At 39.3% G+C, this 25196-nt stretch overlaps 1 protein-coding gene across 1 annotated transcript; it reads left to right on the top strand.

Moving 5' to 3' along the window:
- The first annotated feature begins 19069 nt into the window (after positions 1–19069).
- On the top strand, positions 19070–25170 carry LOC107820935 (short-chain dehydrogenase TIC 32, chloroplastic-like). Its single transcript, XM_075251962.1, has 8 exons — positions 19070–19316; positions 19943–20174; positions 21438–21517; positions 22108–22261; positions 22749–22827; positions 23457–23541; positions 24137–24183; positions 24715–25170. The coding sequence occupies exons 1-8, from the start codon at positions 19211–19213 to the stop codon at positions 24871–24873; spliced, it is 942 nt and encodes a 313-aa protein (XP_075108063.1). The 5' UTR covers positions 19070–19210; the 3' UTR covers positions 24874–25170.
- The last annotated feature ends 26 nt before the right edge of the window (positions 25171–25196 follow it).

Here is a 25196-nt window from a genome sequence, read left to right as displayed (position 1 = left end):
ATGCTTCTACGAGATCGCAGATGCGATGGGTCGCTCGCAGGTGCGATTTCTGGGCTGTTAAGTGAAGGTCGCAGATGCGTGATTTTGCTCGCAGGTGCGCTTCGTTGGTCCGCAAATGCAGAAGTTCTGGGCAGAACATATTATAATTCGAGGGTTTGCCCATTTTTATTATATCTTGAGTTGTAGACCTCGGTTTTGGGCGATTTTGGAGGGGTTCTTCATGAGTTGGATTGGAGTAAGTATTCTTTATCCGGATTTTATTATATTTCATGATTCCATAATTATTTGTATCATTAAATTAGTGATTTGAGTTGGGAAAAATGAAATTTTTTGTAAAATCTTTTTAAAATGTAAAATCAGGATTTGAAGGATGATCTATTGTCGGAATTGGATAATTTTGGTATGATTGGACTCGTATCGGAATGGGTGTTCGAATTTTATGAATTTTATCGGGTTCCGAGGTACGAGCCCGTGGTTGACTTTTTGGGTTGACTTTTTAGTTTTCATTAAAGATCGAAGCTTTATTATCCAGAACTGTTTCATATGGCTTTTATTTATAATATTAAGTTATTTTGGTTAGAATTGAGCCGTCCGGAGGTTGTTTAATTTGAGAAAGTCATTTTAGTGTATCGATTTAGCTTCTTTGAGGTAAGTATCTTGCCTAACTTTGTGTGGAGGAACTAAACCCTTAGGATTTGAGTCGTTGTGCTAATTGTGTTATGTGAAAGCCGTGTACGCGAGGTGATGAGTACGTACTCGGGCTTATTTGTGAAAATTGACTGGTCTAGTCTCTTAGGCTTCTTTCATGTGTTTATTTGGAATTGTTAGCACATGTTATATTTTTTTTATTCGCCATGTCTACTATCACATGCTATATTTGAAGTTGTCGTTACATTTCACATCCTTTACTTGTCGAGTTTGCTCTTATATGCTTTATTTGAAGTTATTACCACTTTATCATTTTCCGATCTTTTTTATTATTGAGTTACTCTTAGTTGAAATTATTATTACATGATATCCCTTTGTTGCTGGGTTATTCTCATGCATTTAGACGTAGTACTAGTTTGTGCCATCTCTTTCATTGTTAGCCTAATTCATACACTAGGATCTGGAGTTTGTCATTTCATGGAGATACTTTCTCTATTGAGATTGTCCTTAAACAATTAATTGAAATTGAGATTACCGAAAGTCATTAATCTATTTTAATTGAAGTTGTGTTGAAAAGGGATGTTGTTCCTTGTTGAGTTACTTTCCCGTTCATTTGTTGTTATTGAGATTCTATACACATCGTATTTGAGTCGCGTGCTATTTGTCGTGAAAATATTGATATTGTTGGATCTCTGGAGAGGTTGTGGCTTATGGGCACTTGTGACACGAGTTGATATATCATGTTATTGTGATGCTAGCATTTGTAAATTGTTGTATGGTTTAGTTGTTGTTGTGCGGAGTTTAAGGGTGGCACTTTACCGTTGTTGTTATGCGGGGCATAAGGGTGGCATCTCACTGTTGTTGAATGTATGGAGTAATAAGGGTGGGTATTATGTTATTGTCCGGACAGAGTGATAAGTATGGCTATTGCATTATTGTCTGGGCGAAGCGATAAGGGTGGCTAGTATACGGAATGATACGGGTGGCTATGGGAGAGATAAAGGAGGCTAATGATATTGTCAGGGCGGAATGATACGGGTGGCTATCAAAGAGATAAGGGTGGCAGTGTCAGGGATGATGCATGATGGATTGGGTATATTGTGTTGGTAATTTTCGTGTGATGGTGTGTTTTTCCGTGTGTATGTCATACACCTTACATGACTTATTGTGTTGTTTCGATGAGTACTCGATATCTTTGATATTACTTGTTGACTTGGGTCGCAATAGTACACTCGCACAAGCATACACCATAGCATGCCACTTATACTAGCTCATGAGTATGAAACTTGTCATTTATTGATCATATCTATGTGTTCTCGTATTACCTGTTTTCATGTTGATATTGAGCCTGTGACCATGCCGGGCAGATTGTGATTGTGAGCCTCTAACCATGCCGGGCGGATTGTGAATGTGAGCTTGTGATCATGTTGGGTGGATTGAGAGATTGGCATGTGAGTTGTCGGTGCAGTTGTGATTCGAGATGTGGGCACAAGGTGTCGTGAGTATATGATGGTGGGTTGAGACCCGTGATTTGTGACTATGAGATGAAGTATCACGGAGTGATTGCATTGTGAAACTGGTGTAGAACGGCTTGATTAATTGGTTTTCCCTTGCATTTCTTAATTGGTTTCAATGATACTTTACGATGTTCTTATTGCTTTACTGTCTATATCACATGTTGATTTTGTTGCCATTTATTGATTTCTGTTTTCCATTATTAGCTTTATACTTCTATACTGCACATGTTATTTTGTTTAGTGAGTGTCTTGACTTGTGCCTCGTCACTACTCTACCGAGGTTAGTCTTGATACTTACTTGGTACCCACCGTGGTGTATTCATACTATACTTCTACATATTTTTGTGCAGAGCCAGGTATTAGAGATATCGGACTAGGGCAGAGTTAGCTTGTTGATCGCGAGGATTCAAGGTAGAGCTGCTTGGTCGTCGCAGACCTTTGGAGTCCTTTCCTTTCATTGTACTCTCAGCTTGTATTTGAACAGTATTGCATATCAATCTTTGAGATCTTTCCATGTATCTAGCTAGAGTTCGTGACTATGTATTACGAGTCTTGGAGGTTGTTTTGATTATTGTCGTGTAGGCTTATTTCGCTCTTGTGTCGGTATTCATATTAATCTATGTTTCAAATTATCATTGTTAAAACTGACTTAATTATATAATAATCGGTTTATCTAGTATTAGAGTGTAGGTGTCATCATGACATCATACTAAAAAGAGTTTGTAGTCGTGACAATATATTATGTATTTTGTCTTTTGCTACTAACTTATCAGTTTAGAATTAAATCATTTTACTGAAAATTTAATTTGTGCTATACTACAGATCGATTCTAGAACGTAAAAGATGAGTGAATAGGTGATCTGTGGTTGCTAATATACGCCGGGTATGATTACTTTATCAGCTTGTGTGATAAAAAAAGTCAGAAGACTAAGATGCACCCATATTCTTTTCCTTCAGTTCTTTCACTCTGTTTCTTTTTTTTTTTTGTGTAATTTTACTTTTTATAATGTGATTATTAATAATGATCATTGAAGTGGATTATGCATCCTAGATGTTTGACGATATGCTTGACTCAGCTTATTTAGAGTCATTAAGTCCACAAATTTTATTTCAGCCTTAGTAATAGGAGACCTGTGCTTTTTTAATACTGGCGAACTGATTTAGCTGCTCCGAATGCTTCTTTACTCGGTGAATTTTTATGAATCTATATTTTACTTATGCTAACTAATAGTATTGGATATAAAGAATAGTTTTTTTTACCTAATTACAAGTTTTAAAATATTACTTAATAATAATAATGTGTCGTCACTATGTTGTCTACATTTACTTTACATTATCGTAATATGGAGATAAACAAGTAAAGCAATAAGGTTTGTGTCTTTTGATGTGGAGATGCCTCAGTTTAGACAATTCTATGAAATGAAAATCAATAAGAGGTTTCTTTAGTTTTTCTCAGAGAAGAGTATGACATTTCAAATTAGTCTGAATTTGCTTTAAATGTAATCCAAAAAGAATATATGAAAAATGGTGAAACTTACATAGTGAGGGAAGGATAGTCAATGTTTCATCAGAGGCTCATTGTATTGCATATCGTGAGGGAATTCAGTTTGACAAAATTAATGACCAAGAAAGATAATATAAAAAAGTTTCGGTGTTGAAACAAAAGAATTCCTGATTATAAAATAAACCTCTGTTTGCTTAGTGCTTCAGTCGCTTGATAACTTTTTTCAGCATATTGTTATATTGCAATTGCTATGTAACAACTGAATATGTAGAGAGTTCTAGTATTGCAGAACCCCTAAGTGCTTGAAAGTAAAGTTGTGGAGTGCTGGAAGAGATATTAAAGAATCATATAGCCGACCTAACTATGATTGAGGAGTATAATAGTAGTAGTTGTTGCCATCATTTTTTTTGATAAGGGGGAAACCCACAGTCGCTACAACCTCATCCCCTATGTAATAGCCTGCAAACCACACAGAGGATGTAAATCACACTAGGCAAGCCATGTGCGACAGCCTCAATCCAGAAGGCATTGAGGGGGGATTCGATCTCATATCATCCATATGGATGACCACCCTCCAAACCAATTGGGCAACCCCGAAGGGTGTTGTTGCCATCATTGTAGTGCTATCTTACATCTCCTTAAGTTGTATTTGTAAAAGATATTTCCTAATGTGATCATGCCACGATGAGTAGTTGCAATTTTTGCAAGTTCTTGGTTGACGCCCCGCCTCCCTCTGGTTACCTCTTGGTGTATGATATTTCTGATAAAACCTTGAAGTTTCTTTGGAATATGTTTAGATATGTTGTTGTCACCTGGAGACTTGTTTATATTCTCTGTATTTGATCCTTCCTATGAACTATTATGGTTATCTCTAATTTCAAACTGATCAATGATCTTATTTGGTTTCCCTCAATCTAAGTTCAGTTAATATTCTTCAACTAATTAAAGATGATAAGCTTTTCATGCCCAAAGTTGAGGATTCGTTGTGATTTTTTTGACTTTACACTGCTGACTGCACAACATAAGAACAATTACAAGATAAAACAGATTTGTGATCTATTTCAACTGTCTTTGTTATTTGTGATCTATTTGCAGCTACAACAGGTACTGGGCATACGGCCAATCAAAGCTGGCTAACATACTGTTTACAAATGAGCTCACGAAACGGTTAAAGGTGATCTTCTCATAACTAAATCTCACATGCTGCTTTCCCTTCTGATTTCATCTTGGGTTCTTGTGCAAGTAATATTTTGTTCCATTCCAAGATACAAACTGATATGTTGCTTGGAGTGGATTTTTGGGTATTTCTTTTTTTTTTTTACCTTTCACAAAGCCTGGTTTGCAGTTCCTCGCCCCAATCATAGCTAGGGTTGAAGGGTCCATGCTATGCAATTAGTCCCTTAAGAATTTCAGTTAATCTTCAATTTGAACATATTGATTTATGTACTCCATCAAGGTGCAATACTGTTCCTCTCGTTAACCAACATTTTTAATGAAATTCTCCCACGCAATAAAATCAGTGGCAACTAGCCACAAGTTTGTAAAATTTCCATATATGTATATCTAAAGCAGGTTTTATATGAATACATCTATTTTGATTTATTACATCAACTTGTGTATTTCAACGCATTAATGTGAAAATTAAAATTGGTTTAGAAGCATTTCTAATTGATTGGACACCTTATTCTGTTTTAATTTCTCCGTGACAATAGAAATGCACTATGTGAAAGACAATTGTATACGGGTAGAACCGAGCTCTATGCTTGATCGAGGCATCTAGAACAATAGGTCAAGGCTCGGCACATACGTAAGAGATCGAAGTTACAGATGTAACTGAGCTCGATATCGAGAATCGAAGTTCGAACAAGACCATCATATTTGCCCTCATGTTTATCGGGAGCACGACCGACCCCGCTTCTAACGACCTCGAAGAAAAGATTTCCCAACTCACACGACAAGTATCCGTGATTCTCGCCATTAATCAATCATTATGGCAAAAATTACGGGATTAAGTCAAAAAGGGAACCAACGGTCTACATAATTTCTTATAAAATAATGTCTTAAAGGTTTCATCTCCCCGTATATATAAAGGGAATGGAGTAATCCATGGCACACATTGTAACATACTTAAGACAAGAAGATATTATTTTTTCCATCTTTGTTCATATTATTCTGGCTTCAATAATATCACATCTAGGTTCGATGGAAGTTAACCGTGCGAGGCTTAAGTCGTTCAAACTGCATGATTTGCATTTATTTTTCTACTTATTCTTCCATATTAAATCTGATTCCTCACTTTGTATCGAATTAGATCACATATCCTTAAGACCGCGTATAAATTCAATTGTTATATGATTTTGGGGGTAAACAGTTTGGCGCCCACCGTGGGGCTAAGGATAATAGTGGTTATTTGATACAAATCTTCATGACACACACTACTTTACACTTGCTCTTTGAAGTATCTTTGATTTTAGGCCAAAAATGACAAACTCTCAAATAGCACCTCTACGTATCGACAACGAGGCCGGTCATCAAGGTGAGAATAACAACATGGCGCCCGCTAATGCAAGGCCACCCGTTGATGTCGTTGGAATTCAGACTGCGGATCCAATTGATGTAAATTCACATGTGGCCATCGACGCGAACTTGCTTACCGACCCTGAAAATAGCGTCCCTGGTGGAACCCGATCAGCAGCTCAAAACACACAAAATATTGAAGAAGACGGGATTAATCCACGCATGATCTTCGAAAAGTTGCAAGCTCAATATGTGGTGATAGCTCAGCTACAGAGCCAAGCCCAGGCACCGAGCAGGGTTGAACCCGATCTGCCCCAAGAAATCACCCGTAAAACGGAACCGGTCATGGTAAGGTCGAATGAACAAGAACCGGGGACTAACCCCAAAATTATAAAAATGCTCGAGGAGCTAACAAAGCGGATAGAGTCAGGGAAAAAGAGAATCGAAGCGAACGATAAAAGGGTTGAAACCTATAATTCCAGGATAGATCAAATCCCAGGAGCACCCCCGATATTGAAGGGACTGGATTCCAAGAAGTTCATGTAAAAACCTTTTCCCCCAAGCGCTGCCCCAAAACCGATCCCCAAGAAATTTCGTATGCCCGAAATACCTAAGTACAACAGAATGACCGATCCAAACGAGCATGTAACCTCTTATACATGTGCCATCAATGGGAATGACTTAGAAGACGATGAAATCAAATCTGTTTTGCTGAAAAATTATGGGGAGACTAGGGCTGCTTATCAGGCGGATTGAGCGGTTAATTACTCTTAACGGTTTGGCTTAACGGTTATCGGCTTTTAAATGTATTAATCCGCTAGCCACCCGATAAGATATCGGGCGGATTGGTATCGGTTTAGCTCTTATCGGGCGATTTATCAGCCTAATTAAATCTATATTGCGTGCATTAATTATTTGTTGACCGCCTAGCATACAAATTCATAATAGAAAATTACACATTGAGTCCCGACAAACATGTCTGCTAACGCCTACATAAGAATGATGTAGTGTGTCATGTGTTGTAGAGTAAAAAAAGTAGAACACATTATAGGCTAGATTACATCCCAAAGCAGACTACATATGAGTCCAGACATACATGTATGTTAACGCCTACCATTAAATCCCAAAGCAGACTACATTACATGAGTCCAGACATACATATGTCTGTTAACGCCTAGCATACAAATTCAGAATAGGAAATTCCAGTCTATATTCAAAGTGAGTCCAGGATACATATTTCAAAATGATTAATCCATAAGTGAGCAGAATACACAGAAATGTTTGGCCTGCAGCTAACGCCTAACAGAGCTTGAATTTATGCAGCTTCAAAGTTCAAACAACAACTTCAAATTTCTAACTTAAACTCTCAACCAGGCATTTCATGCTATATCATTAACCATACAAACAACACCGAGCAAAAGGCAGTTATGTATAGAAATAGGGATGGATTATAAGTAGTAAACAATTTACAAGAAACACAGATGCGCTATTTCCCCAGAACATAATTTAAGACAGTACTATCGTCAATATTGTGGGATAAAAGTTGTGGCAACAACACTGTTGTTCTTCTATTAAACATAGACAACAGGCATTAGTTTTAAAAAAACAAAAGCTGAGGTGAACCATAGACAGCAGCTTAAACAATCTTATAGTAGGGTGGGAGAATAAGCTAAGCAAATAGCTGGAAGAAGTGGAAGAGTTTTTTATATTTAATATATATATGGATAAAAACAAATTTTATATATATATATATATATATATATATATATATATATATATATATATATATATATATATATATATATATATATATATATATATATATATATATATATATCTTAACGGGTTAACGGATTATCCGTTAAGAAAATTGAATAATCCGCCCCCAAACCGATAAGTCGTTAATAAAAAAATTTCAATTTGTTCCCCGTCCGTTAAACCGTTAACCCGATACCAATAAGCCATTAAGCTTCGGTTTCGATTCGATTTTCGGTTTCGGTTTGGTTTTGAACACCCCTAGGGGAGACCCTGTCGAAGGGAGCCATGATATGGTATCACAACTTACCTCCTAATTATATTGACTCATTTGCTATTCTTTCAGACTCTTTCGTAAAAGCACATGTCGGTGCCATCAAGGTCGAAACCAGGAAATCGGACCTTTTCAAAGTCAAACAGAAGGAGAACGAGATGCTCAGGGAGTTTGTGTCCCGTTTTCAAATGGAACGAATGGATCTGCCGCCGGTCGCTGATGATTGGGCTGTTCAGGATTTCACTCAGGGACTCAATATTCGAAGCTCGGTGACTTCACAGCAATTAAAGCAAAGCCTGATAGAATACCCTGTCGTTACCTGGACCGATTTACACAATCGGTATCAATCGAAAATCAGAGTCGAAGATGATCAACTCAGGGCACCTTCGAAGTCTATATATCCCACCAGGACTCTCGATAGATCTAAGAGGAACATCGATCGTGAATCAACATCAAACAGGGATCAATATCGGCCTTATAATGGAGATCGAATGAGCAGTGGGTCGGGGTAGAACCCCGTAAGAAATGATAGGAGAATTGATCAAGGTCAAAGCAACCGGGGGCTCATGACCCAAAACGGCTTTGACAGGTCCCTCGAGCCTAAAGAAGCACCGAGGCTATCGGAATACAACCTTAATATCGATGTTGCCGCCATCGTATCTGCTATCGGACACATCAGTGATACCAAATGGCCTCGACCTCTACAATCTGATCCATCTCAAAGGGACCCTAACCAGATGTGCAAATATCATGGCACTCACGGTCATAGAACGGAAGATTGTCGACAACTGAGAGAAGAAGTAGACCATTTATTCAACAATGGGCACCTTCGAGAATTCTTGAGCGACCGAGCCAAGAACCACTTTAGAAACAAGGATTCTAACAAACAGACAGGACAAGAAGATACCGAACCTCAACACGTCATAAATATGATCATCGGTGGAGTCGACATCCCACAAGGGCCAATGTTAAAGCGCACCAGAATCTCCATCACCAGGGAGAAACAAACTCGAGACTACATACCTGAAGGAGCCTTATCCTTCAGCAACGAGGACGCAAAAGGTATCATACAACCTCACAATGATGCAATGGTAATATATGTACTCGTAAATAAAACTAGAATCAAACGTATGTTAATTGATCCAGGTAGCTCGGCCAACATTATTCGATCAAAGGTCGTAGAACAGGTCGGTCTACAAGACAGGATCGTGCCAGCAGTCCGAGTCCTAAACGGGTTCAACATGGCATGTGAAACCACCAAAGGGGAGATAACGTTACCAGTCAATACCGTCGGAATCGTACTAGAGTCCAAGTTTTATGTATCGAAGGGGACATGAGGTACAACGCCCTTCTCGGAAGACCATGGATCCACCACATGAGGGCAGTACCCTCAACTCTTCACCAAGTGTTAAAATTCCCAGTCCCAGGAGGGATCAAGACAATCTACGGGGAACAACCGGCCGCAAAAGAGATATTTGCCATCGAAGAAGTTGTTCAGATATCAACACTCACAATACCAAAAGAAGTGAATTCTGGTGCTGACCCATAGGCCAAATAGCAATTACCAATTCCGATAACGATCCAATTAGATAAGCAAAAGACTTACGAAATCGATGATTACGGGGTTCCCCGATCTTTCATAACCACCGATGACTCTAACCAACCAAATCGATAGTTAAAGAGATGGAACATGTTGTATTAATCGAGCATTTGCCCGATCGAAAGGTATACCTGGGCACGGGACTAACTCCCGAGCTCAGGAAAAAATTTATTCAATTTCTTATAATTAACATAGATTGTTTTGCTTGGTCCCATCTTGATATGACAGGGATCCCACCAGAAATAACCACTCACAAACTAAGCATGGACCCAAAAATTAATCCGGTCAAGCAGAAGAGGAGGCCCCAGTCTGAGGTCAAACGTGCTTTTATCAAAGACGAGGTATCTAAACTCCTAAAAATAATGTCCATTCAGGAGGTTAAATACTCGGATTGGTTAGCAAACATAGTGGTAGTCCCTAAAAGAGGGAATAAACTAAGAATGTGTGTATATTACAAAGATTTGAATAAAGCATGCCCTAAAGACTCTTTTCCTTTGCCCAACATCGATCGTATGATCGATACCACTGCCGGTCACGAGATCCTCAGTTTTCTCGATGCCTATTCCGGGTACAACCAAATACGGATGGATCCGGGTGATCAGGAAAAAAACCTCTTTCATCACCAAAAATGGCGCATACTGTTATGATGTAATGTCGTTTGGATTAAAAAATGCCTGTGCCACATACCAATGCCTAGTAAATCGGATGTTCGAAGAACAAATAGGAAAATCGATGGAAGTTTACATTGACGATATGTTGGTTAAATCCCTGCGAGCAGAGGACCATTTAAAGCATTTGCAGGAAACCTTCACTATATTAAAGAAGTACAACATGAAGTTGAATCTGGAAAAATGTGCGTTCGAAGTTGGATCGAATAAATTCCCCGGGTTCATGGTATCCAACCGAGGAATCGAGATCAACCCCGACAAGATAAAAGCTATAGAGGATATCACGATCGTAGATAACGTAAAGGTCGTGCAAAGGCTAACCGGGCACATAGCCACTCTAGGACGATTTATTTCGAGGTCGTCCGACAAGAGCCACCGATTTTTCGCACTACTGAAAAAGAAGAAAAACTTCTCATGGACCCCGGAATGTCAACGAACTTTGGAGGAGCTCAAAAGATACTTATCGAGCCTACTGCTGCTTCACACTCCAAAGACAGACGAACAACTATACTTGTATTTGGCAGTATCAGAGATAGCGGTAAGTGGAGCCCTAGTCCGGGAAGAACAAGGTACGTAATTTTCGATTTATTATGTTAGCCGGACCTTGGGTGAGGCCAAAACTAGATACCCCCACCTGGAAAAATTGGCGCTCACTTTGCTAAGTGCCTCGAGGAAGCTAAAACCATACTTCCAATGTCACCCCATATGTGTCGTAACTACTTACCCGTTAAGGAATGTTATGCATAAACCCAAACTCTCGGGGCGATTGGCCAAATTAGTCGTGGAAGTAAGTGGGTACGATATTGAATATCGACCTCGGACCACCATTAAGTCCCAAATATTGGCATACTTCGTGGCCGACTTTACACCGACTTTGATACTTGAGGTCGAAAGAGAGTTATTGGTTAACTCAGGGACATCTTCGGGAATCTAGACCCTCTTTACAGACGGGGCCTCAAATGCCAAAGGGTCCGTACTTGGTAGCGTACTAAAGCCATCAATAGGTAATATAATTAGACAATCTATTAAGACTGTGAAATTGACTAACAACGAGGCCGAATATGAGGCCATGATTGCAGGTCTTGAATTAGCCAAAAGCTTGGGAGCAAAGGTGATCGAAGCCAAGTGCGACTCCCTCCTTGTGGTAAACCAAGTTAAGGGAACATTTGAGGTCAGAGAAGAGCGAATGTAGAGATACTTAGATAAGTTACAGGTCACATTATATCGGTTCAAAGAATGGACTTTGCAACACGTACCTCGGGATCAAAACAGCGAGGCTGATGCCCTCGCTAACTTAGGATCGTCGGTCGAAGATAACGAGTTTAATTCAGGAGAAGTTGTGCAGCTTATGAGATAGGTGGTGGAAGAAGGCCACACCAAGATCAACACGACGAGCCTAACTTGGGACTGGAGGAACAAGTACGTCGAGTATCTCAGGATCGGAAATTTGCCATCGAAACCATATGAATCGAGGGTCTTGCGTACAAAAGCAGCCCGATTTAGCCTGGCCGAAGACGGAACCTTGTTTAGAAGAACATTCGATGGTCCACTTGAAAAATGTCTAGGGCCGGGGGATACTGAGTACGTTCTGAGAGAAATCCACGAGGGTACTTGTGGAAATCATTCAGGCGCCGAATCACTGGTTCAAAAATTAATTAGAGCCGGTTATTATTAGATCGACATGGAAAAAGATGCAAAGGAGTTCGTTCAAAGATGTGATGAATGCCAAAGGCACGCTCCAATGATCCAACGACCTGGGGAGCCGCTACATTCGGTTTTGTCACCATAGCCTTTCATGAAATGGGGGATAGAAATTGTCGGCCCCCTCCCTCGGGCACCCGGTAAGGCTTAGTTTATTTTGTTTATGACTGATTATTTTTCTAAATGGGTGGAAGCACAGGCATATGAGAAAATCAGGGAAAAAGAAGTCATTGATTTTATGTGGGACACATCATATGCCGATTCGGGATATCGTCTAAGATTGTGTGTGACAACGGGAAATAATTTATTGGCAGCAAAGTAAGTAAGTTTCTTGAAGAACCATAAGATCAAAAGGATCTTATCCACTCCTTACCACCCCAGTGGGAACGGACAAGCAGAATCCACCAACAAAACCATAATCTAAAACATCATAAAGAGATTGATCGTCGCCAAAGGAAAATGGAAAGAAGTGTTACCTGAGGTCCTATGGGCGTACCGTACAACCTCGAAGTCCAGTACCGGATCCACACCATTTTCTTTGGTTTACGGCACCGAAGCTTTAATACCGGTCGAGGTCGGAGAACCAAGCATCAGATTCTGACATACAACAAGGGAATCGAATGACGAGGCTATGAGTACGAGCCTGGAACTATTAGATGAAAGGCGTGAAGTCGCCCTTGTCCGTTTGGCCGCCCAAAAACAGCGGATCGAGAGATATTATAATCGAAGGTCCAACCTTTGATATTTCAATACTGGGGACTTAGTATTAAGAAATGTTACACTGAACACCCAATACCCGAACGAAGGGAAATTGGGGCCGAACTGGGAAGGACCGTACCAAATTATCAGGATCACCGGAAAAGGATCCTACAAGCTCAGAACAATGAACGGCGAGCAACTACCAAACAACTGGAATATATCTCACTTAAAACGATATTATTGCTAAGGTACGACCCCAATTCTTTCTTCTATTTTTCTTTTTTACATTTCAAATTGATACTTGCAGGCAACTTACAAAGGATGATACGAGATCCTAGGTCTGAAAGCACGCGTTGCACTCTTTTTCTCTTGAACCGGTTTTGTCCCAAATGGATTTTTTGATAACATTTTTAACGAGGCAACAAGTAATCGTGCTAACTTAGAATCAAAGGCAGGCTACGAACTGATGACAATGATCACGACAGCATTCGAGGCCTCTCATCGGTCAACCTCAAACACTTGGGGGCAATATCCTCGGGTATCGGATTTTACAAGGCATTTCGACTTCGTGATTGAAGGGCCTCGATCAATGGGATTTATTGTAAGGGCCAAACGATCAAATGAACCGTGCCCGCTCAAATCACTCGAGCCCTAGCCCAAAACGTGTATACATGTACAACTATTATGCAAAGGAATAAAAAAGGAGAATCTTATTTGCATATAAACATCTCGTCGCCTACGTCACTTGCATTTTTCAAGGAATTTTCTACACCTGAGCCCCTAAAGATATTGAGCCCAAGGGCTACCTTAATCCGAGTTCGAACATTCACTGCACTCGGGGACTGTGGGCATTGCCTAACTTAAAAGGCTAAGGTCATCCCGAGTTAATAAAACTTGAGGTCATAAAGCTTATTTGGCATGCCCGAATCTAAAGGCTAAGGCCATTCCGAGTTAAAGATACTCGAGGGGATAAAACTTATTTGGCATGCCCGAATCTAAAGGCTAAGGCCATTCCGAGTTAAAGATACTCGAGGGCATAAAGATTATTTGGCATTGCCCGAATCTAAAGGCTAAGGACATTCTGAGTTAAAGATACTCGAGGGCATAAATCTTATTTGGCATTGCCCGAACTTAACAGCTAAGGCCATTCCGAGTTAATAACACTCGAGGACATGAAGCTTATTTGGCATGCCCGAACTTAACGGCTAAGGTTGTTCCGAGTTAATAAAACTCGAGGGCAGGAAGCCTATTTGGTATGTCCGAACTTAACGGCTAAGTCCATTCTGAGTTAATTACACTCGAGGGCATGAAGATTATTTGGCATGCCCGAACTTAACGGTTAAGGTCGTTCCGAGTTAATAAAACTCGAGAGCATGAAGCCTATTTGGCATGCCCAAACTTAACGGCTAAGGTCGTTCCGAGTTAATAAAACTCGAGGGCATGAAGCCTATTTTGCATGCCCGAATTTAAAGGCTAAGGCCAGTCCGAGTTAATAAAACTCGAGGGCATGAAGGTTATTTGGCATTGCCCAAATTTAAAGGCTAAGGCCAGTCCGAGTTAATAAAACTCGAGGGCACGAAGTTTATTTGGAATTTTTCGAATTAAAGGCTAAGGCCATTACGAGTTAAAAACACTCGAGGACATGAAGCTTATTTGGCATTGCCCGGTTCTAAAGATTACCCTTGGCAAGGCTATAAACTTAAAATATTTCAGGGAAAAATTATCGGTAACACCGAACCCCTACAAAGCCTTAACAAGGCAATAAAGGCAAGGTTTATTTGAACCTTCGAACACAACCTAATTATTTCATGCTAAGACATCTCGACCTTTGTGAAAATAAATAATAAAGCAAAGAAGAAATTTGAAAGCTATAAAAGAGGCCTTATATATATATATATATATATATATATATATATATATATATATATATATATATATATATATATATATATATATATATATATATATATATACACACACATATAAAGGCTGAATAGCCCCGTTACATGTCATATACAAAGGCCAAATTGCCTCAACAAAAGAAACAGTACAAAATTTGCACGGCCTAATCTTCACCGGGGGCTACGTCATCGCCTTCGGAGTCTCCCTCGCCACCGGACTCGTCCGACTCTTCAGACGTATCAGAATCCTCCTCGGGAAAAGCTAGCCTTCAAGCATTGGCTTCGCATGTCTTGGCATTCTCAATTTCGTTCAATATGTCAAAATTCTGGGCATGGACTCCCTTGAGGGTCTTCCTTCGGGATTCCCACCACGTATGCTTCACCATACTTTTTTCATGCTCATGTATATCCTCGGCATCAACTTTGAGATGGGCCACCCTTTTATCAGCTTCATTTCGAGCCATAATGACTTCTAACTTGGCAGCCTCGAGCTCCTTGACCAGATTCTCTTGGCCAGAATCAGCTAAACTCAGCTGAGATTGGAGTTCCTCGATCATTTTGGCCTACGCTGAGTTCTTCTCCTTTGCAACCCGAAGCTGAACCTCAACAGAAGCCAATTGTGCTCGGGCAGTTTCTTTTCCCGATGCCAGACGGTTCATATTTTTCTTCCATTTTTTGGCCTCGACCTTCACCACGTCCACCTCTACCTGAAGTTGCCCGACGTAGTCAAGTCTCTTTTGAGCCTGTAGTTTTGGGTCGTTAGCCAAAGTATCTGAATCAACATCGCTAAGATCGAATATTCGTATTACCTGCTCGAGCAAACCGACATGCTCCTTCCGAACCGCTTCTAACTCGGCCTGAAGCTTCTTACTAAGAAGCTTGTAAGTATCCTTCTTCTCGGCAAGATCCCGAGTCTCGGCCTCGTGACGCTTGAACTCTTCCCGGTATCGGAGAAAGGCCTCATGATGAAGCACCAAGGCCTGCAAACACGAAGGAAGATGTTAGTATTATTCACTATTAAAGCTAAGTATATAACAAAGGGATATGCGAAATTACCCAATTCGGCGCCTGTTGAGCTTCGTTGAAAAGGAAGAGCGCCTCTACCTCGTTCATTTTTATTTGATCCTCTTCGGTCACCAAGCACCGAAGGTAACTAGCAATTCCCACCGGGGCGGAAAGAATCCGGGCGTCCCCCGGGATGGACATATAAATTTCTCGCCTCCGAGTAGGATCAACACTCGGAGCAGGGAACTGATTCACTAATTTCGGGCTCGAAGAGGACCCGCCAGCTCCCGGGGACGGTATCTTCCTTGGTACCAGTAGGTCGCCCAAACCGGTAGCATCCTCCGAAGCAGTGGAATCAAGGCCATCGAAAAAAATTTAGAAAGAATCGGCTACTCCTTGGGCCCATTCGTCGAGGTTACCTTTCAATGCTTGGGCCTCGTTTATCATAGAAGTTGTAAACGAAAGCGACCCAGAAAGGTCAATCACCCCAAGCGCCTCTTTGGGTACGTTATCTTCTGACCGGGATGTACCGGTCACTTTTTCTTTCCCGACCTCACTGGCTCAGACCAAATCGATCTTGACCCTCTCGGAGACTTCAGCCACTGTTTCTTCTACGGCCTCCATGGCTTGAGGCACTTCGGAGTCGCAGGCCACTAACTCAGAATTTTCTTCTTCCTTGGACTCATCCCTCAAACGATTGAGTAAGTCCGATGAAAGTTCTCGGGCGCTGGTTTTCTTAGGGTTCTGCGCAGGTCGCTTCCTCGGTCTTTTCCTTTCAGGGGCCGAGGGACTCGGGGCTTTTCTTTTCTTCTTCTCTTTGCCCTATTTTGAAGAAGGGGGATCAGTGTGTATATCATCATCAGCTGATGGAGGCCTCATCTCGACGTCCTTTCCTAAACCTACAAAATGAAAATATAACGGATCAGAGACTGATGATGAAAAAATGAGATCAGATGCATTATTAGGAGAAAATCCTTATCATGATTACGGGCCTCCCATCGGACCTTCGAGAGCTCACGCCATAAGCGTTCAGAATAAGGTCTCTGTGTCGCAATGCCCTCGACCCACTCTTTAAGTTCGGGAACGGGGTTCGGCATCTGGGCAACAACTGCATCACATAACATCGATAAGAAACCAAACGGAATGAAAAGCAATAAAAGGAATACCAAAGGCAAAGCTAAACTTACGTTTCATGTTCCATTTCTCAGGGAACGGAATATCTGCAGCCGGGATTAAGTCTGAGGTCCTCACTCGAACAAATCTACCAAACCAGCCCTTGTCTCGATCCTCGTCGATACTCGAGAACAAGGTCTTGGTGGCTCGGCATACAAGCTTAATTAACCCTCATCAGTAAAGTCAAGGGCTATACAGGTGCATGAGATAGTCGATGGTGAATGGACATCCCTCGACCTTGCTCACAAAGAATCGAAGCAGAATAACAATCCTCCAAAATGAAGGATATATCTGCCCGAGCGTCACAACATACCTTTTGCAAAAAGCTATGATAACCCGGTCTAGAGGACCCAACGTGAAAGGGTAAGTGTAAACACTTAAGAAACTCTCGTAGGTGGTAATTGATTCTTCAGGCGTAGGAACAATTACGTGTTTGCCTACCCAGTTGCAATCCTCTTTAACCTTATCGAGGATGATGTCTGTGATCGTACATATGTACCTCGAGACCGGTTCACATTGACCCGATACCATGGGTGTATTCTCAACCTTGAAATCAGCCACAGTAGGGCACCCAGTAGGGATGTATGATTTCAGAGGGGGTTCCTCAGTAGCAGCGTGAGGAGCGTTTTTAGAAGGTTTTGAAGAAGAAAGTGTTTCTTTTTGAGGAATAGACTTTGAAGTTTTTGCCATTTTTATAAAAATAAATGAAGGAAAGAGATTGTTAATAAGGGGAAGCTTTGAGGTTGGCATTGAGAAAACCAGAAGATGAAGTTCTTATAACGCAAGAAGGATTTGAGCGCAAAAGTTCTAACAAACGGATTAAAGGGTATTTATAGGTTCCTCAAGCGGCGGTTCATCTCCCGAGGTAGCCGACCGCCAACTGACATACATTTAATGCCTCGAAGACTGTACTGATGGGACGTTTCCACTATTCTTATCACCTACGTCATGTACCTGTCGTCATGATTTATCAAAGTAAGGACTGAGGGTTCATATCGTTTTTAATCGCTTACTCTCCAAAAAATGAGGGGACTATCGGTATACTGGTAGAACCGAGCTCTATGCTTGATCGAGGCATCTGGAACAATAGGTCAAGGCTCGACACCTACGTAAGAGATCGAAGTTATAGATATAACTTAGCTCGATATCGAGGATCGAAGTTCGAACAAGACCATCAGATTTGCCCTCATGTTTATCGGGGGCACGACCGACCCCGCTTCTAACGACCTCGAAGAAAAGATTTACCAACTCACACGACAAGTATCCGTGATTCTCGCCATTAATCAATCATTATGGCAAAAATTACGGGATTAAGTCAAAAAGGGAACCAACGGTCTACATAATTTCTTATAATATAATGTCTTAAAGGTTTCATCTCCCCGTATATATAAAGGGAATGGAGTAATCCATGGCACACATTGTAACATACTTAAGACAAGAAGATATTATTTTTTCCATCTTTGTTCATATTATTCTGGCTTCAATAATATCACATATAGGTTCGATGGAAGTTAACCGTGCGAGGCTTAAGTCGTTCAAACTGCATGATTTGCATTTATTTTTCTACTTATTCTTCCATATTAAATCTGATTCCTCACTTTGTATCGAATTAGATCACATATCCTTAAAATCGCGTATAAATTCAATTGTTATCCGATTTTGGGGGTAAACAACAATGTTCAAATCTCATAAAAAATTAATCTCAAAATGTCCATCTTAAACAATTGAGCCTCCAGGGCCGTCCACGCATTTCTATTTTCATATTCTTTTTGTACATCACATTTCGAATTTATGCAAAATGGATGTGTCAAGTGATCTCTACAATATCCAATTAATTGTAATATTCTTATTGTACCGAGTATTTATCGAAAATAACATCTCTACCTTCACAAAGTTAGGTTGCATATATCCTGTCCTTTCAGACCCCACTTGTGAGATTCTTACTGGGTTTGTTGTTGTTGTTGATATACAAAAATATTTATAATCATTTTATTTTATAAAAAATTAATTGTGTGTAACTCCCTAGTGTTATAATAAATTTAATCATTAAATTACTTGGTAGTCTAAAAATTATAAATAGGTCACATTTATCTCATTAATTAGGCCAGTAGGCGCCCAGTAAGCCGCACCTGCCCAAAAGCTGGCTAGAGAAAAGAGGATAGCTTAAAATTCTGTTTTTACAGTTTGCTGAGTGTTGTATAGCTTTGAGAAAGAAGAAGAAGAAGAAGAAGAAGAAGAAGCATATACTATGTGGTTTCTAAGCAAAAAGGGTGCTTCTGGGTTCTCTGCAAATTCAACAGCTGAGGAAGTAACTCAAGGAATTGATGGCTCTGCTCTTACTGCCATTGTTACTGGTAACTAACTCTTTCTTTCAATTTTTCCAAACTGAGTTGTGAGCATAGTATTTCTAGGAAAATTCTACCTGCCAACAGAAGTTTCTTGGTTTAGTGTTTAAATAGATTTTGCATAGTTCACTTCTGGTTTCTAATTCTGTTGTTGAGTCAGAAATTAAGTTATTGAAACTAACTTAGGGTGCATAAAATCTGCAGGATTAATAGATTGTTTGTTTGTCCTCAAATCTACAGGCTTGGTGTCATACCATTTATTTGCAGGTAGTAGCTTTTTTGAAGTTTGAATAGACATTCATTTAAATTCGTTTTGAAACACGGACACTGAAATGGGCCTGCAGAAATGCCATCGTCTTGCGTCAAAGCTCCAGTAGAATATAAACTCATTGGCAAAATTATCAGGAGACAATTGAGTTTGGTTCATTTCTATCGGATAGCAACAACACAAAAACTGTCCATCCGGTAGCAGAGAGGATTCTTAAGCTGACTCGAACTAGTCTGGAGTTGAGATGCAATAGTTGTTGTGGTTGTAGTATCTGAAAAGTGGTAATAATCTGTCACTAAATGCTCTCTTTATCTTTGTGGATACTTGCTATCAAAGTACATGCTTATATTTCTGTTGAGGTTAACAGGAGCATCAAGTGGAATTGGTGCTGAAACTGCACGTGTTCTTGCATTGCGAGGTGTGCATGTAATTATGGGGGTCAGGAATATCTCTGCTGGAAAACAAGTTAAAGAGGCAATAATTAGAGATGTTCCACAAGCTAAAATCGATGCCATGGAGTTGGATCTTAGTTCACTTGCATCAGTGAGGAATTTTGCATCAACTTACAATTCCTTCGGCCTTCCTCTAAACCTGCTTATGTAAGACGGAAATGGATAAGTGTAGACTTTCTCTTGTTTTAGTTACTTTCTATACTCTCCGACGTAAATTCATAGCAGAGCAATTTCAAGTATTCCTATTTATGCTTTCTTTTTTTGATTTGAATTTAGTAAACTGTGTTAGGCGAACTAACATACTTATGACCGCTTCATTAGTTTCAACTAGGAGGACGTAGTAATTCGTAAAGATGGAAGTATGTTAACTACTGATGTTGAGAAAGTTAAAGCACCATATTAGAAAGTATGTATATCTGCTGTGGGTCTTATGCGAATTTCTACCCTAAGTCTCATTAAATGTGTGGTGGCCCGGGCATATAAGTATGTATGTATGTATGTAACGATAGAAACAAGAGAAAATAAGAAGTTAAAAGAACATAAAGGGAAGCTAACCATTGTTATGTGTTAGTTTCCAAACACAGCATGCTTTGGTAACCTAATCTAAAGGTTGAAATTGAATGTCTTGAATGATTAAAAAATGTAAAAATGAGATTACTTAATACATTAAGTTCCAAATTGTATTATATACAAGTTTTTTAAGTCAAAATCACTAGACTTTATCACTAAATTGAATAGGTGAGTCAATCTTCATCAAAAGAAGCATCTCCAATGAACTGTAATATTCCATATTTGAATGTGACATATTGGACTTATTTGTTTAATCTCAGGGGGTTTTCTTCTCTGCAGTACATAAGATAAGTTTTATGTTTCAATGTTTCAATATAAACGGAGATCACCGTTTCATTTTCCAATCAATCGACTCAGACAATACAAAATCAACATGCAATTTCTAAAGGTTAGCAATTTATATTACCAAGTAATGTGAAGTTACTAGGAAATTCACAAAATTAATGGGTCAATTCTTGAAAATTAGAAGCTTAACGTAATCATTCATGCTAATTTCAGAGATCAATTCTCAATCCTATCAAAACAACCCCTGATTATTATTTCTTCGCTCAAGAAAGCACCATAGTTCAAGTAATTATGGCTGCATATTCCTTTTAACTTTATACAACTAAAAAGGGTGACAGATTGAATCCAAGGCCATCCGTATTTGGTTGCTGATATAGCGAAGTTCATTGTGCTGGTAAATAATATTCAGATGATATTATCTTGTTAAACCCTCCTCCCACCACCATTAGGGTGAACAAAACTTGCATTCATATTCATGAGTACTTGTGCTTTAACTTGCTTATAGACAGACTTTTGAGCACGGAAATAACTAGATCATTGTAATCTGTGGCAAAGTAACAATGCAGGTATCATGGCAACCCCATTCACACTTTCCAAGGATAAGATTGAGCTGCAATTTGCAACAAACCATGTTGGTAAGATGCAACACATTTCCTACTTAATACTGAAATGAACTAGTCAAGGAAAATGAGAAAAAGACTGGGTATTTTCTATGGTGGCAATATGGTTAATATAGGGTAACATGAATCTCCAGTCTTTGGGCCTTAACACTGGAGTGATGAGGTCAAGTGTTTTGGCTAAGTTTCTATCGTCTAATAATCTACGTCCTGCTTGTTAGACTGTCTGTGATGGCCAATTCTTGGTTTGCTTAAGTTTGGATGATCACCTGGTCTTTACAGCCAAAATTCACTCGGTTTATGTTTACATTATTACTCCCTTGCCGTGCTCATGTCCTTAGTTTGCGAAGTTGTGTGTTCTTAGATTTTTGCATAACTTTATGACATCTTTTCTAGTTTAATTATCATTTAAAGCAGGCACCCTAGTGGGCATTTGTAGTGTTGGATGCTAATTGTTTTAATGCCATACTCCTTCGCTTGGCATGGTTCTGTATTCGTAGATTTCTGCATAACATTATGACATCTTGTATTTACATTATATTTTTGGTGATACTAAGGTCAAATTTCATCACTCTTGAGGGTGATTTCACGGGTATATTTATTTGCAGGCCACTTTCTTTTGACAAATTTATTGCTGAAGACCATGAAAAGAACGGCTAGTCAGAGCAGAAAAGAAGGGAGGATTGTTAATGTCTCCTCACGACGCCACAAATTTTCGTACCATGAAGGGATTCGGCTTGACAAAATCAATGATCAATTAGGGTGAACATGCTATAGTCTGACATATCTGTCATGTGCTAATTCTTTAATTATTGAGTCTTTAATTTTCTCCCCAAAAATTTGATAAGTTGGATTAGTTGGATTAGAGTATCTGCAAAGAACTAAAGTGATAGAAATTTGTTTTTGCCGTTTCTCCCAATCTTTCTCTTATAGGGACTGAGCATCTGTTAGAAACAGGCCCTGATTTCCTTGTTGTGTGTGTTATCACTGACCACATCAAATGAAGAAACATTATAAGGATGCCATTTCCATTGACTACTGCAAAATATTTGTTCCCTACACAAATTTAAAATTTTTGGATAAAAGTTCTTGGTGATGGAGGACAAAAATGTTTTAGCCAAAGGAGTTGATCAATTATTTGCAGTCATAGGAAGTACATATTTTGTTGTTTTCAAAAATAGATGAACTATGCTTATGTCCAGAAAAGTTGAGACCAGGGCTTTGTCTTATGCGGATGAATGATCCTCAGGTATAATGGCCTGTCTGCCTATGGTCAATCAAAGCTTGCCAATGTGCTGCATGCTAATGAACTTGCTAGACGTCTGAAGGTACACAACTGATCTACTAAACAGTTTAATGTGTTTGATGATTGCTCTTTTCTAATACATTTGGTAAAAATATTCCACTAGATCATTGTAAAGGCATGTCATATAAAGATAATAAATCTGAGACTGACACTAGACCTAGTAATTTTCGGATGGATTTACCATGATGAGTAAAATCTCCTCGACGAAGTGGCATACCAAATGGTAGGAGGCTTTTGGCTTTGCGCTTTCTGCTAAACAAGTACTTAAAGCACACCTTTAAATTTCAGCATTTGCTAAAAATGTTCTCACGAAAACATCATCCATTGCAGTCCCTGTGATATTGCATTGCAACACTTTTGAGTTACAATTTTTATCTTAAAAATATATTAAAGCCCATAGTCCCTGAATAGATATTGGCATAAGTATCCTTTCTTCTTTTCTGATTAGGCGTGCTAACCTAACCAGTAGACTTTGAAGTAGTTAGATTGAATTCTCTCTTTAACTAGCATTGTTAGGCTTAAAGAACCTTTTGGTACTCTGCTTGTCAAGAGTAACAGCCTAACAGTAGAAGATAAGCTTTTTATCCATTTTAAGAATAATAATGTGGCCATTTCCTTTAAGAACAATAATGTGGTCATTTCCATGAAAAGGAAGGGGGCGTGGAGATTACAGCGAATTCTCTTCACCCAGGAGCCATTGCCACTGACCTTTTCCGTCAGCACAGCATTATCAGTGGTAATCTCTTTGACTTTTGAGTCATGTATTCTGTCTATCTCTGTTGCTTCATGACTTCATAGGCGAGGATTTAAGTTAAATTTGGTGGTGTTGATATTAGCTAGGTAAGCATCTAATAAGCCAAATCCGTTTTTGGAGCCCTTGTAAACTGTCCATAGTGGATCTGCTCGTTTCTTACATGTGTTGCTTATGTCTTGTTCTTTACTAAAGTTTGTGAACCTGTTACTTACATTTTCTGGAACAATATGATCAGGTCACTGCCTTTGGTCTAAATTATAAGCTTTATATGGCTGCGAGCTTATTTATCTTTCATCTATTTCTCTTTGAGGGCATTTTGAAATTACCTAAAGATTCTCTCTCAGATCTTTCTGCCATGTTGTATTTCGGGTTCTGTACTCTGAGTAACCAATAGTAGAAATGAATTAAATATACTGCAGGTTGGTATGTTCATTAATCTTTGAAAACTTGGACTAATGGATATGTTCTTTGGTCTTGTGACTAGCACCCTTTCTACATGGTTCTTATTCACGTTTTACTCTTTTTTAAACAATGGTTGTGAATTTTTAAGCCATTTTCCCTTTTCGATGTGATGCAGGCATTGTTAATATCCTTGGTAAGCATGTGATGAAAAATGTTCAGCAGGTAATTATGGGAGTAGTGGAAGTTTTATTAAATTCTTTTGTATTAAACTGCAAGAAGAAGAAAAATGGACTGCAGAGAAATGAGACGTCTAAATTACCTTGTTTGTTAGAACTTGAATTTTAACTTCCAAATCACGATTCATTGGGTTATATTCCAAATGGAGTATGATACAAAGAGTCTGCTATTATTTTTCCTTGAACAACCCTTTCTTCTGACTATTATCAAGTAGTACTTAAAAGAAGAAAATGAGGTTTGTCATCATTTGTGTTCAAAGTGGTTTCTTTTCTCCATTTCTACTGTTATAGCTTCAAATCCACAATCTTATAGAAGTAGCTTTGACATGTATGAATAGCTTTCACAAATGAAGTTTCAGGAGCCAAAAGAGAGATCTGGAGACAAAATATTTTCTTTAGTTTTGGCTGTTCCATTCATGCACCTTTTAACTGTTTCATAGGCAAATAATGTTGTCACCATAAGATTCTTGATATAATTCTATATTTGCTGATGTTGCCCTGTGAAAATTGGTCTCAGGGGGCTGCAACAACATGCTATGTGGCTTTGCACCCGGATGTTAAAGGTGTAAGTGGCAAATATTATTCGGACTGCAACATAGCTGAGACAAGCCCACAAGCTAAAGATACTGAATTGGCAAAAAAGTTGTGGGATTTTACCATGAGTTTAGTTGACTAACATAAAGTATACTCTTTTAAACCTTGCTACTAGAGTGAAGAGGAGACTCATAGGCTACCACGCCAAACAAATATCCGATTTTTTTTCAAGAGGAGCTCTAGGTCAAGCTTCTTATCAGCATTATAAGCTTCATTGCAGTTACAGTTCCACCGGGTAACTGCCTCATTTTATGGTATAACCATGTCATTTGACTTCGCTATCTTGTATTGGGATTTAATTTAGTCCCAACCAACTGATACGGTTCCCAACACTCATAAACAATTGGAGCACGCATTAAAAGTCTTTTAAATCAAAACATACTTGAAGTTTGGCTCAGTGAGACA

Source organism: Nicotiana tabacum, chromosome 4 (genome assembly GCF_000715075.1).
Source record: "Nicotiana tabacum cultivar K326 chromosome 4, ASM71507v2, whole genome shotgun sequence".
NCBI classification, from domain to species: domain Eukaryota; kingdom Viridiplantae; phylum Streptophyta; class Magnoliopsida; order Solanales; family Solanaceae; genus Nicotiana; species Nicotiana tabacum.
The sequence above is the reverse complement of the archived record's forward strand: the minus strand, read 5'-3'. Positions and strand labels throughout refer to the sequence as shown.

Bases quoted from the DNA above. Each gene is read 5' to 3' on its own strand.
- LOC107820935 (XM_075251962.1), top strand. From the start codon at position 19,211: ATGTGGTTTCTAAGCAAAAAGGGTGCTTCTGGGTTCTCTGCAAATTCA. The intron at 21,518-22,107 runs GTAAGATGCAAC...ATTTATTTGCAG, and splicing joins ATTTGCAACAAACCATGTTG to GCCACTTTCTTTTGACAAAT. The intron at 23,542-24,136 runs GTAATCTCTTTG...GATGTGATGCAG, and splicing joins TCAGCACAGCATTATCAGTG to GCATTGTTAATATCCTTGGT.